The sequence below is a fragment of the Miniopterus natalensis genome, chromosome 22 (genome assembly GCF_054644295.1).
Source record: "Miniopterus natalensis isolate mMinNat1 chromosome 22, mMinNat1.hap1, whole genome shotgun sequence".
Classification (NCBI taxonomy): Eukaryota; Metazoa; Chordata; class Mammalia; order Chiroptera; family Miniopteridae; genus Miniopterus; species Miniopterus natalensis.
The window spans coordinates 12,046,892-12,066,311 of NC_142102.1; the positions used below are offsets into that span (position 1 = coordinate 12,046,892).

General features: G+C 57.7%; 1 protein-coding gene and 1 long non-coding RNA gene across 2 annotated transcripts in view; one reads left to right on the forward strand and one right to left on the reverse strand.

Moving 5' to 3' along the window:
• The window catches only part of LOC148090723 (uncharacterized), a 35,833-nt gene extending 27,156 nt beyond the window's left edge, over positions 1–8,677 (forward strand). Inside the window, exon 3 of the long non-coding RNA XR_015716380.1 lies at positions 8,608–8,677. This is a non-coding gene — a long non-coding RNA (uncharacterized LOC148090723). The remainder of the gene's footprint in view (positions 1–8,607) is intronic.
• Positions 385–10,558, reverse strand: RHCG (Rh family C glycoprotein). The gene is made up of 10 exons (XM_016197749.2): positions 10,372–10,558; positions 5,853–6,039; positions 4,900–5,050; positions 3,676–3,823; positions 2,885–3,051; positions 2,174–2,311; positions 1,920–2,056; positions 1,471–1,595; positions 1,230–1,303; positions 385–453 (listed from the first exon to the last, which is right to left on the reverse strand). Exons 1-10 carry the CDS (start codon positions 10,556–10,558, stop codon positions 385–387), a joined length of 1,383 nt encoding a protein of 460 aa, XP_016053235.2.
• Between the last annotated feature and the right edge of the window lie 8,862 nt (positions 10,559–19,420).

Here is a 19,420-nt window from a genome sequence, read left to right on the forward strand (position 1 = left end):
GGGTCTTGCTCGAGTTGATCAACTGAATAGAGCTGGCCCTGTCCTCTCCACTTTTATAAATGAGACTCAGTCCCTGGGGGGAAGAGATCCTCAAAGTCACTCGCTCGATCAGTAAGCAGTAAAGCCAGGTCACCTTCCGTCTAATGCCCGTGTCTGTCTGCCCAGCACGCACGCGGTCTGACTCTGAGCGTCTCCCCCACCAATGCCAGGCAGGAGGGGTGGAAGCTCACCCCCCTCATTCCTTCATGCTTTCTGTTTGCCCCTTTGCTGGTGGTATCTGACTCCCAAGGCTCGCTCCCCCCCATTGGGAGAACCTGCCCATGACCCCCCCCACACTGGCAAGCCATGCTCACGCTTACCTGCTTCGGACCTGCCTTGGGAGCTTTAAGGTTCTGGTGGCTTGAGGGTAGAGTCCTCAGGATGCGAGGCGTGGTTCTTCTCCTCCTCGGGCACCTGCAGAGAGAGGAGGTCACTCAGCTGGGAGGGCCCTGTCCCCTGTCCCCTGCCCCCTGCCTGGGGCTGGGCTGGTGTCCCTGGGCAAGTCGGGAGCCGCAAATGCTGTGTAGCGGGCGGCACCTAGTGGGCACCGTGCAGATCGCGCGCCTAGGAGCAGGGCAGTCCTTCAAACTGTGTCACCCGCCTGCTTCACGACCGCCACTGTCCAGGGTGCTGGGGCAATGCCAGGCCCAGGCAGAGCCCTTGCCCCACCAGAGGCAATGGGAGGGCATTCAGGTGTTGTAAACGCGCACAAGTGGCTGGTAACCCAGCCTGGGGGGATTCTGGTGCTGCTGAACCCACGTTTGAAAGGCGTGTAGTAAGTTGTGTGCCAGGTGAGAGGCAAGGGAGCGGGGTAAGCTCGTGGGGCTGCAGGCAGGTCCAAAAGTGGGGGGGGGAGGCGGGGGAGCAGTAGGCTGTGCTGAGTGGAGGGATCGAGGATCAGCCGGGCCTTGGCCTCAAGGCTTAGGTTTAATCCCAAAGGTTTGGCCTCACCCCCACCCTGTGGGAAGTCACCTTCCAGGTAAACCACCGAGAGGCGGGGGCGGGGAGGGGGGGACATGGACAGACAGACAAGGGACAGCCTGATGGTGGCTCGCTTCCTCCTGCACAGAATTATATTACTCAAAACAATGTGCTGCCGAAGGGCACAGAGCAGGGAAAAGGTGTGAACTCAGAATAAATTATACAGATCAAAACAGAACCTGGAGCGACCGTCTACGTAAGGGACTCACCTCCCAGTAAATGGCATCCTCAAAGCAGTTCTCATCAGCAGCTTGTCCCCAGATTGGTAATTTCAAAATGACTCCTAAAGAAAGTTGGAGGTGACAAGGGGTCAGGACCTACTTCCTCTCTGCCTGCCCAGCCCTTTCCCTCAGCTGGGACAGTCTCCAGTCCGAAGGCCTGGTGGGCAGAGAAAAAGGACCCCTGGTGGCCCCTGGCCCCGCCTTCTCCGCACCAGCCATTCCCACTTACCCACAATGACGCCGCCCACCAGAGCCATGGCCAGGGACACGAAGATGCCTGCGGCCTGGAAACAGCCCTGCAAGCTTGGGGACCAGTTACCGTTGAAACCTTCCACGTTAAAGGCATGAGCAAGCCTGGGGTGGAGACAAGGGGCAGGTCAGGGCCCCGCAGGAGGCCAAGAAGCCATTTGCTGCCACCCCACAAATGTGAGCAGGCACCAGTGTTTAACAAACCCTGGGCCTCAGCCTTGCCATCTGCAAAATGGGGGCGTTGGATACATCAGATGGCTTCAGACTCTTGTGAAAGGGCAGAGGCTGGGGAGAGAGTCCCATGAAAAAACAGTCCAGTTGGGGAAGGACCAGGTTAGAGACACAATCTTGGACCCCAGAGGAGCAGCGGGGAGGAGAGGGGAAGGAGGAAGGAGGGAACTCCCCTCCCAGCATCTCCTCCATACGTACCCTTCCTGTCCATAAATTTCACTGTTGGCGCAGGCCGCCGTCACGGCACCCACGATGCCACCGATGATGCCCGGGATCCCATGCAGGTTATGGATGCCACACGTGTCCTGGATCCGTAGGTGGGACTCCAGGAATGGCTGGAGAGGGGAGATGGGTGCTGCTAAGACTGGGGTGTGGGGAGGCCAGGATTCTGGAAGCCCCAAGTAGAGAGACCCAGGATTCTCCAGCCCTTAGTCTGGGGCTTGGGGCCTCACCGTCAGGTACACAAAGCCCAGGGTGGAGACGATGCCGCAGATGAAGCCGACAATGAGCGAGCCGTAGGGCATGAGCATCATCTCGGCGGCGGTGCCCACGGCCACCCCTCCGGCCAGCGTGGCGTTCTGGATGTGCACCTGGGCAGGGTGGGCAGAGCAGGCGGGGAGTCAGGCCTCCCACGGAGCAGGGGCCTGGAGGCACTGACCCGGAGCCCACGTGGACCCGCGGTGCATGGGCCTGGAGCTGGGGCTGGCTCAGGGAGCCCCTCAGCGAGAGACTACAGAGGGCTCCAGCCCGGGCCAGTCGCCCCTGTGCTCTCTGCACACGTGCCATGCACACCAGCACTCGGGGCATTTTCCGTGTGCACGGATCAGTGTACTTGTGTCCACGCTGGTGAGCCCTGTCGGCATATCCGCTCGTTCCCTTCATATCTGAGTGCCCTGTGTGTCGGGTTTGCGTGCCTGATGTTCAGCGCCCCAGGCTCATCTAGAACAACCTGCCTCATGGAATCTCCGAGCGTCTGGTTCTGGGCTCTGCTGAAAGCCAGCGATGCAAATGGGACGAATCATTTCTCACTGAGCCTCAGTTTTTTCACAGAGTTGCTGGCAGGGCATGGGGATTCATGCCCACTGGGCACAGACGGTCGTAGTTGTGCCTCTCCCCAGGTCCCCGCTGCCTCCTCCCCCCCCCCCCCCCGGCCCACTGCTCACCATGTCCAGCTTGCCCTTCTTGTGTAGGGCGCTGGACAGCGCCACCGCGGTCAGCACGCAGGCTGCCAGGGAGCAGTAGGTGTTGATGGCAGCTCGGTGCTGGGCATCTCCGTGACTGGACACGGCTGAGTTGAAGCTGGGCCAGTACATCCACAGGAAGAGGGTGCCTGGCAGGACCAAACAGGGTGGGGGGGCCCGGGAGAAGAGATGTTAGATGGGTCCCTTAGCGCCAGAGATGTTAAAGGACTCCCATGCCCAGCCGTTTCCCGCCCCGGTTACTCCATTCACACTGGGGCTCTTCCTTGAAGCCCTCCCGCCCCGCCTGGCTCACTCCCTCAGTCCCACTTACGCTCCCACCCGGCTCCCACAGCACCACCAGGGGGAGCCTTTCCCTCCACTGTAGGGAGGTTATCTGGTGGAGCTCCTCGAATGCAGAGCTAGGTTTTAAGAGACCAGAGTGAGTAGCTGATTTGTGTTTTCTGGAATGAATGGACGCAGGAAGTAGGATGGCACACACTGCCCTAGCCCCGGAATGGGTACCACTGTGTCTGCCCCTGGGCATCCTAGGGAGAACAGAGGGTGACCGACCAAGCATCAGGGATCCTGGAAGTTTCTCTGGGGAACCTCCCTCTGCCCTTCCCCCAAGGGGAACTGGGAGCCACCTACTGGACCACCTGGGGATCAGTGTGAGTGTGACCATCGTGGTGGCCTGAGCTCCTCATGATGACCCTCACCCATCACGGTGGCCCTCGGTCGCCATGGTAGCCCTCAACCCTTATAGCAGCTCTCACCGATCATGGCAAAGAGGTCCGAGTGGTACACAGGACTCTGCCTCTGCTTGCTCTGGTACAGGTTGGGTCGGTAGAGGATCCAGGCCACTGTGAGCCCAAAGTAGGCACCGAATGTGTGGATGGTCATGGAGCCCCCGGCGTCCTTCACCTTAGGCACAAGGGGGCCTGTCAGGCTCTGACACCGTCTCTCCCCCCACCCTCCATGCTACACACAGACAGTGTCCAGCTGTGTCTGACTTTATGGGCTATGGAACGGAGCCTGGGGCCTCCGCAGACCAATCCGCTGGGAAGGGTTGAAAATGGGGATCCCCGAACCCAGGCTGTAAGCCTGTGGGCAAAATGCCAGGTCACCCTCACCCAGCAGATGGGATCGAGCCCAGGTGGGGAAACCCAGGCTTGCAGAGCTAGAGTCCCCAGGGCAACACCCCATCTAGTTTGTCTCCCACTAGCTTCTACCATGTCTTAATTCCGGGGAGCTCTTCCCCTTCCCTCCGGTGTCCCCTCTGGGTGTCCCCTCATACATAGTACTCCTGCTCGACACCACCCATCCAGGCCGCGGTGACCCACATCCCTGCGTCCTGTCACACTCCTTGCCCTCCAGCTCCCAGCTAATGTCCCATGGCACCACGAGGGGGAGCCCCTTCCCCCCATCATCCTCTCCCCATTGCCCCCAAACTCAGAGGTCTCAAGAAGTGACCTAGCAGGGCTGTCTGGGGAATTAAACTAGACAGCTCGTATAAAGCATAGGACATGCAACAGGTGCCTGACTGATTTAGCTTTCCTCCCCTGTCCCCCCACATCCCTTCTCTTCGGCCCCCTCTTCCTCCCTCCACTCAGAACAATCTCTAGACGGGGGAAAATCAGCCAGAGCAGTAAACATGTCCTCGAAGGTCGTGGAGCTAGTTGTTGACACAACTGGTGGGTGCGGCCTCTACTAGCTGTGTGACCTTGGGTGAGCCCCCTAACCTCCCTGAGTCTCAGCTTTCTCATCTGTCAAATGGGGGTGATAATTGTGCCTCCCCCAGAGGTAAGCGGCCTGAAGCATGCCCAATAAACCGCGCCCCCCCTTAGAGATGAAGGGAGACACTGGGGTCCAGAAGGTTAAGAGACTTGCCACGGTGGAGCTGAATCCAGGTGGCATGTCTCCCCAGCCCTTTCTCCATCCCCCTGCTGACCCCCCCAAGCGTCCCCTCCACCTTCACCCCCATTCTGATCCCTGCTCACCTCAAGCAGGCTCAGCAGGATGAACTCATTCACCGAGAAGAGGGTCACTTGGAAGAGAGTCATGATGAGCAGCTGGACAGGGCTGACTTTGCCCAAACTTGCCCCAAAGGCCACGCAGACGGAGCCCACACAGAAGTCCGCGTTGATGAGGCTGTGGGGAGACAGGTCCGGGAGGGGCCCATGGGCTGCGGTCTCTCAGGGCAGTTTCCATGGGTCAGGATGGAGGACCCAGTCCTAGCCCCTGGAAAGGAGACACTGAGGTGTCCCTGCAGCCTCGGACTTAGGGGGAGGGAGGCCCTTGTCCCGCACGCGGACCGCGTGGGCATGGCTGGACCTCCCGTCCTGGAGGCTCGCTGATGGGGGAGCGGAGGGTGCGGGCGGGGCGCCCGTGATGTCCGTCACAGGCCCCGTGTCTCCTGGTTGGACGATGAAGAACGGGCTCCAAGCCCCAAAGCCCCAGCTCCGCCCTCGGGCCCGCCCCTTCGCTCAGGCCCCGCCCCCTGGACCAAGCCCCGCCCCTCACCCAGGCCGGGCCCGCCCACCACTCAGGCCCCGCCCTAGGTCCCACCCCTCAGTCAGGCCCCGCCCCTGACCTGCCCTCACTCAAGACCCACCTGGACCCGCCCCCTCGCCTAGGAGACACCTTGGACCCGCCCCCTCTCCAGAGCCTGCCCCAGGCCCCGCCCCTCAGTCAAACCTCCCCGGACCCGCCCCTTCTCCCAGGCCCCGCCCTCACTCTGACCCCGCCCCTTCGTCCAGTCCAGGCCCCGCCCTCACCTGGGCTCAGGCCCCGCCCCGACTCTGGCCCCGCCTCCAGACCCGCCCCTCACTCTGGCCCCGCCCTTCACCCAGGCCCCGCCCCTGACTCAGACCCCCGCCCAGGCCCCGCCCCCACCTGGGCTCAGACCCCGCCCTGGGCCCGCCCCCTCCGCCAGGCCCCGCCCCGCGCTCACTTCTCCACGCCCACGAGAATGTAGCCGTCGTGGAAGGAGTGAAACCAGCCCTGCATGAGCAGCGCCCACTGGATGCCGAAGGCCGCCAGCAGGAAGTTGAAGCCCACGGAGCTGTAGCCATAGCGCTGCAGGAAGGTCATGAGGAAGCCGAAGCCCACGAAGATCATCACGTGCACGTCCTGGAAGCCTGCGGGGAGAGGGCAGCCAGGGGAGAGGGCGGCTCCCCGTCTCCACCTCGCCCCGGGTGCAGGGCTCTGGGAACTGGGGCCGGGCTGTGGATTGCACCCCAGGTCCGGGGCCTTGCCCTCTCCGTCTGTTACTGCGGAGGCCTTGGGCTCACCTGGGCCAGGGGTCCTTGACCCCCCAAGCACACCTGGAGGAAGGAGGCCCGACTTCGCATCTCACCCCCACTCCCCGCAAGCGCAGCTCCCAGCCTCCCGACAACCTGAATCCGGACCCCACTCCTGCATCTGCCGGGTGGACGACTCTGGACAGTGACTGACCACCCTTGGGCCTCGGCACCTTCTTCTGCAGTGCGTGCAAACGCTGCCCAGATTCCCTGCAGGCGTGTAGGTCAAGCACCTAGCAAAGCGACTGTCCCATCACAGGTGCTCAGGTGTCATTGTTTGTTGTAACTCCAATTCTGAGCTCTGAGCCAACTCCCCTGCCAACGCGCAGTGTGGCCTTGACAAGCCACCTCCCCCTCCATGGTAAAACTAAAGGGAGGGAGCCGGAGTGATCTCAGCTGTCCCCCCAGAACTAACATTGTGTGGTTCTCGGTTTCCGGAAGGCAAAGAGCTTTGAGAAGGGAGGGAACCGGAGTGATCTCAGCTGTCCCCCCAGAACTAACATTGTGTGGTTCTCGGTTTCTGGAAAACAAAGAGCTTTGAGAAGGGAGGGAGCCGGAGTGATCTCAGCTGTCCCCCCAGAACTAACATTGTGTGGCTCTCGATTTCCGGAAGGCAAAGAGCTTTGAGAAGCAGAAAGTTACAAAAATACACAGCATGGCCGGGCAGATGTGGCTCAGTGGTTGAGCATCGGCCTACGAACCAGGCGATCGCGGTTTGATTCCCGGTCAGGGCACAGGCCCGGGTTGTGGGATGGATCCCCAGCAGGGGGCGTGCAGGAGGCAGCCGATCCATGACTCTCATCATTGATGTTTCTCTCTCCCTCTCCCTTCCTCTCTCTGAAATCAATTTAAAAAAAAATAAAAAGTACCCAGCCCTGAGCTCTGAGCATCTGTGTGGAGACCCTCGCGAGTTTACACCGACAGCAGGTCCGCTTGGGTGTCACAGCGGGTGTGGCTGATTCGTGTCTCACCGCGTTTCGTGATTTATCACGTTTCCGACTGTTGTGGGGACACGGAGCTAATGCATGGGAGCAGCAAGCTTGGCAGTGGTTATTCTTGGGAAGGAATTCTGCTGGGTGACAGACTGGAGGAGGGGTGTGAAACGGAGGGAGGTGACACATTCAGACTGTAATTCCAGAAGCAGGGAGGGGAGCTGGTGGGATGGCGGAGCTGTTGACAAACACAGGGACTCGGGAAGAGGTTGGGAGGGAGGTGCTGGGTCTAGAGCTGGCCCTGTGGGGGTTTGAGATGACCTGGGGCAGGAGTGGAGGGTGGGGGGCCAGCCGGGCTGCATGGGGGAGTGGAGGCGGGCTGTGCGGGTGGGAGCTGGGGTCTGAGGTGGGGCAGGCCTGCAAATCGAGCTGTGAGTCAGAGAGTAAAAACAATGAGGGGGAGTCAGAATGGGAGACCTGCCTGGGAGGTGGGAGGAACCCTGGGAAAAGGGCAGCCTCACAGAAGGCGGGAGGCCTTTGGAGGAGACGTCAGGTGTCAGCTATCTGGGGGCATGGAGCAACCATGGGGGCAGGAGCGAGGTTAGGAGGACTTGGGGGGGCACCCTGCTGGGGAAGTGTTTGCAGTTTCGGGGCTGCCTTGGTTCTCCCTGTAGCCTGAGAGCAGGAACAGGGAGCCCTCTCCTTCCCAGTGCCTCCCCCGCCTGTCCCCCTGTCGCCTGCCTTTCTCCCTGTCTCCGTGGGTACCCTCCCCTCTCTAGGGCTGTCTCTTCTCCCCCGCCCTCAGGCACACAGACACCAGCTCTCCCCCTGCCTTGGGCACCTCCCCAATTCATTCTCTTGCTCCCTTTATCTCCTAAACTGGTCCTAAAGTATAACTAACACGTACCAGTTTATTAATTTATGTTTCATAAAGTTTGCTGCTACCTAAATTGCTTTAAAAATAAATAAATAAATAAATAAATAAATAAATAAATAAATAAATATATATATATATATATATATATATATATATATATATATGTTTTTACTGATTTCAGAGAGAGGAAGAGAGAGAAATAGAAACATCCATGATGAGTCATGGATCGGCTGTCTCCTGCACTTCTCCTACTGGGTGGGGATGGAGCCTGAAACCTTGGCATGTGCCCTGACCGGGAACCCAACCGTGACCTCCTGGATCATAGGGAATCGAACCGTGACCTCCTGGATCATAGGTTGACGCTCAACCACTGAGCCATGCCAGCCGGGCCTCAAATGCTTTTAATAGTAATGGTGTGAAGGTCCAGACTGTACGACCTTCAAGGACACAACCTCTCTGATGTGCTGTGTCTTTGCCCGTGAAATGGGGAGTAGTGACCGAGCTCAAGTAGCACTGACCTTGCTCACCAGGCATGGGCCTGGCTCTTCAGCAACTGCTCGATCCTATTAGCTTACTGTTTTTCTTTTTCTCTTTCAGGACTGACCAGATTTGTTTGCTGAAGGTCAGCGGAAGTTGGTAAGACACGCCCTCCCTTCCCTCTCTTTCCCCAGCCTGGGGTGACTGGAGCGGCCCAGCCCAGAACCCACTCTGTCAACCTGCGGGCCCTGATGGGGCCGGGTGGCACGCTGGCTGCCATCCTGAGAGCTGCCAAAGGGGGCACCAGAGCACAGCTCTTGTCACTCCCACCATCCCCGCCCATTCCTAGCTCACTTTCCTCCCAGGATAATCCTCAGAAATCTCCAGAGTCTGAAGACAAAGTTTCCCACCCGGGTGGGCCGGGGAGGGTCCTTCCCTGCTGCTGCATGGGAACAGCCCAGCCTAAACTCTTTCCTTGGAGGACTGCTAGCCAAGGCTCTGTGCCCATCTCTCCCACAGCTTGGAGCTGTCCCCAGAACCAAGCCATCCCTGCAAAATCTCTTGGGGACATGGTCAGGGGCTAGTAATGCCACAGAGGCCTGGCAAAAGCAGGTAGGCTGTGGGGGAGGGGAGAGCATGGCTCCATCCCTGCAGGTGGCACTGACCAGCTGGGAACCTTGGGCAAATCTCTTACTCCCCTTCCCTGCACCACAACCTAGAAACAAATAAATGCCATGCCCGGCAGTATTTACAATGCAAAAAGCCCTTGTAAGTGGAGACGGCCCAAAGGAAGTGAAATGCTAGAAGAGTTGAAACTAATATCCAGGGAGATATGCCTTGGTCACTACATCTCTAAAGAGATGCTGAGCCTCCGCTTAAATACCTTCAGCGACGACGGAGCACTCACTCCCTTACGAGGAAAACCCGATACCGGCGTTTACTGTCCCCTCACTTCGCGCCATGAGATGTGCCCTGCCAGGCACCCGCCACCTCGCATCTTCCTAGAGAGCCTGCGCTTCAGATAACATCCCCGCTTCACAGATGAGCATACTGAGGCTCAGACTGGTTAAGGAGCTGGCTCACTCCAGTTAGTGATGGACCCAGGTCTGTTTAATTCCAAAGTCCAGGTTACACTGCCCTCTGCTGGTGGGAAAGCTTGACCAGGGGGCTCAGTTTGCCCAGCTCCTGAGTCCTAGGGCGACAGGGCTCAGTTTTGTGCCCTTGGATTGGTTTTCCAGTGAGCGTTCCATGCCCAGCACCGTCTCCCCCCAGCCTCACCCGTCCCCGGGGAAGGGAGGGAGGTCCAATTGGTTATTCTCATCCCGCAGGCGAGGACAGAGTTTCCACACGGGTGACATTTGCCTAAAGCCACCCACCCGGAGGATGGCAGAGCCACGACATGCTCTTTACCGCAGCATTTGGACACCTGAGAATCTGGGGGTGCTCCTGCTCCCTCCCCCAGCCCGAGAGGGTGGCGCCAAGGTCCCACACACACCTCTGCCCCTGCGGGAGGACTGGCATGCCTTGACATGGCATAGCTGGACAAGGGAGCCAGGGTCACCGGCGGGCTGGTGACTAGAGATGGGTCTTTGGAGGACATCACGCGGGAAGGGCTCCGGGACAGGGGGGCTGGGGGTCTCTGATGGCACCTGATGGGCTCACCCAGGGGAGGTTTCCCCTGGAGGCTTTTTCCTCTGGGGCGGGGAAAGGGAGTTTGCGGGCATCTGGCCATTTCTGCAGCGGGATTCCCCAGACACTGGCGAGTGCCTGAGCGGGGCAGGGCAGAGGCTGTGGGTGGCATCTCCACCTCCCTGGCTCGCCAAGGCGAGGGGACCGGCCGGGATGGGCCGCGGGGGGGCCTGCGGGGCTGGCGGCGGGACTTACTGGGGTAGCGGTAGTAGAACTCATTGTCCAGGTCGCTGGAGAGGTTCCTGCGTTTCAGATCCTCGGCCCAGTGGGGGTCGGCGTCGGGCTGGTAGCGCACGAACACGCCGAAGAGGACCACCATGGCCACCTGCAGGAGCAGGCAGGCCAGCGGCAGGCGCCAGCGCAGGTTGGTGTTCCAGGCCATGCCTCGGGGGCCGCGGGGCTGCGGGGCTGCGGGCGGGGCGCGCTGCGGCCGCGATCCCGCGCTCCCGGGCCGACGGGCTTATAAGACCCGGGCAGGGGCGGGGCGGGGCGGCGGGCGGCGGGCGCGGAGAGGCTGACCCGGGTGCGCCCCAGCGCGCGCGCGCGCGCCCTACCGGCCGGGGGGACCCGCAGCCCGGCTCCCGCTCCATCCAGGCGCCCCCCACCTCGTCCTGCGCCCCCAACCCCCCCCCCCCCCCCAGGCGCCGGCTTTGGGAAAGGGGTTGGCAACCAGGGCGGGAGCGAGGAGCCCGAGGGGCAGTGAGTGAGTGGGTGGGGGCCAAGGCGCGCGGACCTGTGCGCAGGGACCTCCCACCGGAATCAACAGCAAAAACCCAAAAAACCGAAGCAGTTTCATAAATCATCATCATCATCATCGTCGTCGCAGTCACGACGATGTCACCCTTGTTTTTTCTGGTTATACAATTCACACGGGGAGGGGAGGGGAGGGGGTCCATGCAACACCAGGGGAGCTTGGGGACCTGCCCCAGACCAGAGAGGAGGCGTCTGTCTCCATGGGGGGGGGGGTACCCAGGTTGCTTCCCTGAACAGGGGGAGGGTGTCAGTGGGAAATGGGGTGAAATCCAAACAAAAGCTGAAGTTCAGTTGGTAGTGATGTGCCCACCACCTGGGTTTCTCAGTTGTGACTGATACAGGCCGGTTATGTTAACAGTAGAGGAAACTGGGTGTATGTATGTGTGTGTGTGTAGGGGGGGATAGTAGAGTCCCTATATTATCTTTGCAACTTTTCCATAAACCTAAAATTATCCCCAGAGATAAGGGTATCAAGGGGAAATTGCATAAAAGATTTTAAGAAGCTTTTAATAAGAGTTTTGTGTGAGTTCCTTGAGCTGTGATCCAGAATTAGCTAGTGGTGAATGTGTATGATTTTTTTTTTTTTTTTAATGTTTCTATTGAATGGAGAGAGAGAGAGGAAGGGAGAGGGAGAGGGAGAGAAACATCAATGATGAGAATCATGGACCGGCTGCCTCCTGCTGGGGATCGAGCCCGAAACCCCGAGCGTGTGCCCTGACCGGGAATCTCCTGGATCCTAGTTCGATGCTCAATGGCTGAGCTGCGCTGGCCGGGCTGTGGCTGGACTCTTTAAATATAGTCTAATGGTCAACAACCTTTGCAAGGTGGATATTGGTGCCCATCCTACAGATGAAGAAACTGAGTTCTCAGAGGCCAGGGATGTCCAGTGCTGGGCTGTCCAATCTCACTACACCGTGCGTGGCCCCTCCACGGGGAGCCAGAAGGAAGGTCTGACTTCAGGTTCGTGCACGTTCATCCAGAGAAAGACACCTAAGCGCACAGTGAGGGGAGCGAATGGAGGGCAGGGAGGGAAGGGCTGCGACCTTTGGGGATGAAGCGGGTGGTGGCACACAGGCCTCTGGAGTCACCCATTCCCATGGGGGCCAGGAACTCCTAGAGGATGGGGTGATGTCTGATTTGTAACTCTCTCCCCTGCCCACTGCACAGTGCAGGCGAGGAGCAGGCCATTAGGGTGGGTTTGGGTAGGATGAAGGAAGGGGTGAGTGGTGTTCTTTGAGCACCTACTATGTGCCAGGCACTGTTCTGGGTGCTGGGATGTACCAGTGAGCAAAAAAAGGCAAAATGCCTGTCCTCGTGGAATTTGCGTTCGTTTGAGGCGGAAGGAAGGTGACAAAAAGCAAGCAAGTGGGTAAGTTAAGTTTGTAGTATTTTAGAGGGTGACAAGTACCAAAAGAAAAAATGATCCCCCTGCCCCAGCTTGTCCTATACAGGAGAAGCCTTAAGTAATTTCTCCAGTGGCGAATGCAGAAGCTAGCACTTCCCTAGGTAGTTGAGAGCTTGGGGGGCACTGGGTGATCAGGGTGGGCTTCACGGAGGAGGTGAGCTGACCTAGGATTTGCAGAGCGGTTAAGAGGTAGACCTTTCCCTTCTGCCCTCTGGCTTTTCTGGTCTCATCCAGCTACCACTAGAGGATTCTAGGTCACCTCTCCACCCCAGCTGCATAATTCTGCTGAACATTAGAAGGCTGGAATTCTGGGTTTGTACTCTGAGACCAGGGTTCAAGAAACCGGTTACCCAGGTTGACAGGGCTGGGCAGGGATTTCCCCCAGAAGCCAGCCATTTCCTCCCAAGCGTGGGTGCCTGGATGAGCAGAGATGACAGAGAAGGTGACTGGGACAGGGTGGTTCTTGCCCTCTCCAGGGGGCAGAGGCAGGGTACCGCAGACATATTGGAAGGCAAGGGGGTGGGGGTGGGGTGCTGTGGGTTGAGAGTCAAGGTGATTCAAATTGTCCTGCTGTGAGGCGGGCTCTCCCTGCTCCAGGCCTTGTGGCCACAGCGAGGGAGGCGTGCAGGGACAGAGCCCGCGCCCTCCTTCCCTCTGCCCATCCCTCTTGGCAGATCACCATCAGCACACTCGGCCTCCTTGGCTGCCACCCCGTGGGCAGCCTGAGGTTGTGACAAGGTCACTAGGCGAGGGCTCAGAAGCTCCTGGGGCTGGTCCCAGGTCTGCAGATTTGGTCAGAACGCAGAACCTCTGCAGGCTTTATTCCTTCTGCCTGCAAATGACCATCTCTGGTGGGCCCTGCCCACTGCCCTGACCCGGCCGAGAGGCTCCAAGGACAACACAGAGCCTGGTACGTAGCACCTGGGCACCGAGGTTCTCAGGGGCCGGGGTTCGAGTCCCAGCTTTGCTGCTTCCCAGCTGGGCGACCTTGGGCATGCTGCTTAATGTATCTGGGCCTCCATTCCCCATTCAGACCATGGGGTGACATAGCATCTGCCCCCCGGGAGGGGGGTGAGAACCAGATGACGCTAAGGCAGCTCACAGATGTCACCGTGGGAATGGGTGACTCCACCTGTCTCACTTCCCGGGTAGCTCGGATGTGCACGCGGAAATGAAAGACGGAAATGAATGAATGGGAAAGTCTTTTTGTAAAGTGCCGGGAGTGTAACTGGGCTTGTTTCCATGATGTACAGGAATTTTCAACAGGTGTGTCGCAAGAATTTTTAAGCCATGCATTAATACCTGACTCTCTTAGTCAGAGGCACTGACCTCTTTTTTTCCAGAGACTGTCAAATAAAAAAGTGTCAACAGCCACAATAGCTGTACGGTGTGAAATGAATCCAAATTATACCTTTTTTTTTTTTTTTTTTTTGGTGAGATTGACAAAAAAATGGAATATATTTTTTGGTAATTAGTTTATGTGCTATGAGATGAAAAGGTTGAAAATTGCTGATGTAGACAATGGCACTCTTTTTTTTTTCAATCCTTACCTGAGGACATTTTTTCCATTGGTTTTTAGAGAGAGTGGAAGGGAGGGAGGGAGAGGGAGAGAGAGAGATATCAATTAATTGCCTCCCACACATGCCCCGACTGGGGCCAGGGATCCAACCTGCAATCAAGGAATATGCCCTTGACCTGGAATCGAACCTGAGACTCCGGTGCTAGGACTGGCTCTCTAACCGCTGAGCCACACTGGCCAGGGCGACAATGGCATTTTTAAGGTAGAGCTCAGGAGTAGAGCCCCAGGCCCTCCCCAAGACCTGTGTGGCTGGCCTGTGGGGTGAGGGGAGAGGACACAGGTCTCTAGGGCAGCTCATGCCCACCCCAGTGGGAACCAGGAGGCTTAGTAGTACCTTGGTGAGTTCCGGCCATGAGCTGTGTGAACATTTTCCCTGATCCTGCGAGAGTGACATCCGCATCCCAGCGAGTGTGACAAGTGGAAACGCAGTTGCAGGTTATGATGTTATGTGTCCCAAACATCACCCAGCGAGTAAGTGCAGATTAAAGGGGGAGAGAGGGAGAAGGCAGGGTGATAGGTGGTGGTGACATCAGCTGAGCGCCCCCGTGCACTGCGGACACAGGGTGCAGGTCCTGGAGGAAGAACTAGCAGAATGTGGGGTCCCCAGGGGCCATGGAGTTAAAGCTGCTAGGGAGGAGCCCCGCCAGGGTGGCTCAATGGTTGAGCATCGACCTATGAACCAGGAGATCTCGGTTCAATTCCCAGTCAGGGTACAGGCCCCGGTTGCAGGCTTCTGGATCCCCAGCAGGGGGCGAGCAGGAGGCAGCTGATCCATGACTCTCATCATTGATGTTTCTCTCTCTCTCTTTTCTCCCTTCCTCTCTTTGAAATCAATAAAAACATATTTTTAAAAAAAAAAGCTGCTAGGGAAGGAGCAGTGCCCTCACCAACCTATGGAGACCCCAGGGACCCAGGTCTCACATTCATTAACCCCCCACTAGAAGGGGCCCGTCTGATCCAGCCCCTCCCATTGAGACGACACGCCTGCAGCGCAGAGGACGTGCCTGAGGCCCCCGGTGGGGCACCGGTTGAGACAGGGGTTCATGCTCTCGCCTCCTAGACCAGCTCTCGCTCAGAGTCACCTTCTTTTGGTTCTGGGGATCAAACCTGGGCTATAACCAGAGTGACCCTTTAATGTACCATCCAGGCCAGAGTGAGAGGGGGCATTATTAATAATTACACCAGGACAGCAGGTGCAAACAGGACTGCCCTGGGCTAATGGGACATATGGTCACTCTAGCATGACAGCTGAATGCCACCCACCTGCCCCCTGGGAAAGCCTCTCGGTGGCGGAAGGGACCTGAGAACTTGTCAGCACCCTCCAGACCCAGCGAGGGGCCAGGGGACCAAGCAGCCTTGAGGGTCCAGCCTCCCCGGGGGTTTTCAGGGTGCCCAGAACCGGCTGCTCTGTACCTGGCCTCCCTCCCTCCCCACCTGGAGCTGTATGCACACAAACAGAGGCCCAAGTGTATTGTCCCAACCTGTCAGAGGACACGTGTCCAGCCCAGCCCGGCAGAGCTCCGGTTTTGGGTGCTTCCCTCTGGGTGGTAACCACTGAACCGAAGCTGTCCCCAGCACAGAGCTGTGACATGGGCCTGCTGTGGGCCACAGGGCAGTGGGTCTCTCTGGCCCGGTAGCCAGGTCCTACTAGAAACTTCTAGGATGCAAGGAGCACACCTGAGCCTGGGGGATTAGCTGTGCCATTTGCTCCCCCCTCTCACACGTCTGCCCTCCCCCTGATAGCCAGGAGCTCCTTGGACTTCACTGTGCATGGGTGCCCCGGGGATCTTGTTAAACTGCAAATTCAGCTTCTGCAGGCCTGGAGAGGGGCCCCCGGTCTGCCTCTCTGACAGGTCCCAGGCAACACCCAGTGGCCACTTTGACTCACCTGTCCTCATGGCTGTCCTCAGAGAGGCCTTCCCTGAGCACCACCCAAAGGAAGCTCATTGCCCTCACAGCACCCTGCTCACATCTTTCAGGGCGGTCACCGTAACTTGTCACTGGCTTCTTCTGAGTTTGCTACCGACAGTGGGGGATGTTACAGTCCGCCCCCAACTGAGTTTTTCAGAGAGAATGGGAGGGGGAGAGAGAGAGAGAGAAACCTCGATGCGAGAGAGACATCGATTGGTTGCCTCCCGCATGAGCCCCCGACCGAGGTACGTGCCCTTGGCCGGAATCGAACCCGGGACCCTCCAGTCTGAGAGCCGATGCTCTAACCACTGAGCGAAACAGGCCAGGGTGTAGTTACACTTGTTCATGCTTTCACTGGTTGATTCTTGTATGTGCCCTGACCGGAGATTGAACCCACAACCTTGGTTTTTTTTGGGACAAACACTCTAACCAACTCAGCGTCTTGGCCAGGGCCAAGACACCCCATTTTCAAAAGCTCCATTGTTCTGTGCCCTGTCAAAACCGAACCCGGGGATCCCTCCCCCCTCCTGCTCCCGCCTCTGCCCTCCTCCTGTCTCCCCAGGTATTGGTTTCATCTTGATCTCCTCTCCCCACTCTTGGCCGAACTGTCGCTGGGATCCCTTCCTGGCTGGGGACAGGGTTGCCAGTGTTTTTAATATTTACGTATATGCCTGTCACAAACCCAACACTGCAGTGCAGGGTACGTATGTAGTCACACGCTCCTAGAAGGAAAGGATGATCTTAGAGAGTATCTGGTCCGGTCATGCCCTTTCCGGTTGAGGAAACTGAAGCCTGGAAAGACGACGTGACTAGGCCAAGGTTCTCGAATGAGCCTGGGACCAAACCCTCCTCTTCTGGCCCGAAGCCCGTGGTCCTTCCCTCTCCCCATTTCCCTCTGACTTGGTCCCCCCCCACCTCCTGGCGTGGAAAGTGGCCTGGTAGCCAGGCAAGGACCTGGTTCTTTAAAACCTGCCCCCATGCCCAGGCAAGGCAGAAGGGGGCCTGTGCAGTGAGCAAGCACTGGAACCAACCCTCTGGAGGTGACCTTGGGGGTGGGGGGGTGTGGCAACAGAGATCGATGGCCCTAGATAAGGGAGATCTGCGAGGGAGGGGAGGCAGCCAATTGAGACGATCGCTGGGGAGAGCAGCCAGCCCTGTTCCCAACCACCCACCCACCTGAGGGGGGTAGAGAGAGGAGGGTGAGTGGGGTGGGAGGGAAGGGGAAGGCAGGGGGCAGGGACCAGCAAATAAGGAGCCCCCTTCCCACAGCAGGACACCCTCCCCCAGCTGACAGAGAAAGATCACAGTGAAGGTGACCACGTGAAATCACAGTGCTTCCCGGTCCTGGCTCCCTCCCCACTGCCCCCCTGAATTACACCACTGCCTTCCCACGATGCCTGGTGGCCAAGCTGGGCCACGTCCTGCCATTTACTGCAGTAATTCTGAGACTTGAGCGTGTGAGATTCCGATTCCGATTTGGCAGGTGTGGGGTGGGGCCTGATGTTCTGCATTTATCACGATTTCAGGCTGTGCCCATGCTGCTGGCCCGAGGACCACATTCGGGGCGGCATCATCTGGGAAACCATATATGGAGCCCCTGAGATATGCCAGGTACCATGCTAGCTAGCTTCTGTACCTTTCCCAGCGTCATCGTGACAACCACCCTCTGAAATGGAACTTACATTTCGTATTTTTCAGCATAGGGAGGAACTGAGAGTCAGGGAGATGGGTTCTCCTTCACACTTGGTTAAAAGTAGCAGAGCTGGGCTTTGAACTTGGAGCTGGGTCTGTTTGACCCTACAGCTCATACTGGGCCTCCTGGTCCAGAGGGGCTGCTATGGACTGAATTGTGTCCCTCTTCAGCCCCAAATTCATATATTGAAGCCCTAACTCTCTCTGTAGCTGTATTTGGAGTAAGGAAGTAATTAAAGTTAAGTGAGGTAATAAGGGTGGCTCCCTGATCCAGTACTATTAGTGTCCCTATAAGAGGAGACATCAGAGAGCTCTGTCTGTCTCTCATGGGGCTCTGCGAAGATTTGGGGGTGAGCCAAATATTCTTGATCTTAAAAGAAACACTTTTTATTATGAAAAACTTCAAACGTACAGTCCATACAGCAGAATCAGGTTCTTTGCAGCTTCAGAGAAAGAGTTTGATCTTATCAGGAGTAACAGCCCCCGTCAGTGGCTGGGGCCCTCATCTGCCTTAGTTCCAGCTCCTGATGGGCTTCCTCAAGGAGCCTGGGCTGCCTCCCTGGGGGACCTTCCTTTCACCCTTGGGTGCCCACATTAGTGAATGGACCCAGTGTTCCAGACCATTTCCACAGGACCGAGGTGAGGGGTTTCTGGGCTCTGTACAGCCCTGATAAGGCAGGCCTGGGCCATGCCTCACTGGCTTCAGCCACAGCATGGCTCCCCCAGACAGAAAAGGGAGGGCTCTGGGATTGCTCTGGCCGGCCTTCAGACACTATTTGTCTGGGGAGCACTGCTGGTGGGAGTCAAGTGGGGTGGGGACAGGAGAGTAGGCTCCTAGGCCTCAGGCTAGCAGGGTCCGAGACATGACGGGGCAGGAAGGAGGCGAGCACCACCCAGGTTTTTACCTGCATTCAGTCCCTGACTCTGAACCAAGCAAGCCCTGCCCCTCGGTAAGCAGAGGGATGTGCAGCAACTGACTTAACCTTTCTAAGCTGTAAAAATGGGGATTAAAACAAACAAAATACAAAAAACCAGCCTGGCCGGTGTAACTCAGTGGTTGAGCTTCAACCCATGAACCAGGAGGTCACGGTTCGATTCCCAGTCAGGGCACATGCCCAGGTTTTGGGCTCGATCCCTAGTAGGGGGCGTGCAGGAGGCAGCCAATCCATGACTCATCATTGAAGTTTCTATCTCTCCTTTCCTCTCTCTGAAATCAATTTTAAAAAAGTATTTAAAAAATAGATTTTTAGAGAGAGAGAGAGGAAGGGAGAGAGGGGAAGAGAGAAAACCATCGATATAAAAGCAGAGCATCATCCATGGGCTACCTCCTTGAAAGAAACTCCTATGCGTTAACTTGGGCACAGGGAGTGAACTTTTATATTTTAATAACTTTACTTAAATAACACACAAAGTCCTCGCCTCTGATTCTACTCCATAGACACTCTAGGGTGGCTTCCACCCAGTTGCACTCAAACCCTCCCACATTCCCTCCCCGTGCAGTTTCCCTGGGGAATTGGTAAACATCTCCTATCCGCCCACCGCGGCCCTACGCACCATATCCTTCGCGGGCCCGGAAATTGACAGACACCGCCCTCGCGCCGCCTCTTTAAATTTTAAAACGAAGCCTCCCGGCCAATCAACGTTCAGTATTTCCAAGCGCACAGGGGCCCGCCCACAGGCACGCCCTCCACCAATCAAGCAGAGGCGGTAGTTTTTTTGTGTGTTGTTTGTTTGTTTCCGCCCCCACAACCCAACTCCCTTCCAATCAGCGCCGAGCGGGGGCGGGCAGACGCTCACGTAAAGTTACGTAAGGCGAGGGACCAATAGGAGCTGGGGTTGGGAGCCGGCTCGGCCAATGGTAGTGCTTTCTGGGGAGCGCGGGAGCCTTTCGAGCAGGATCCCTG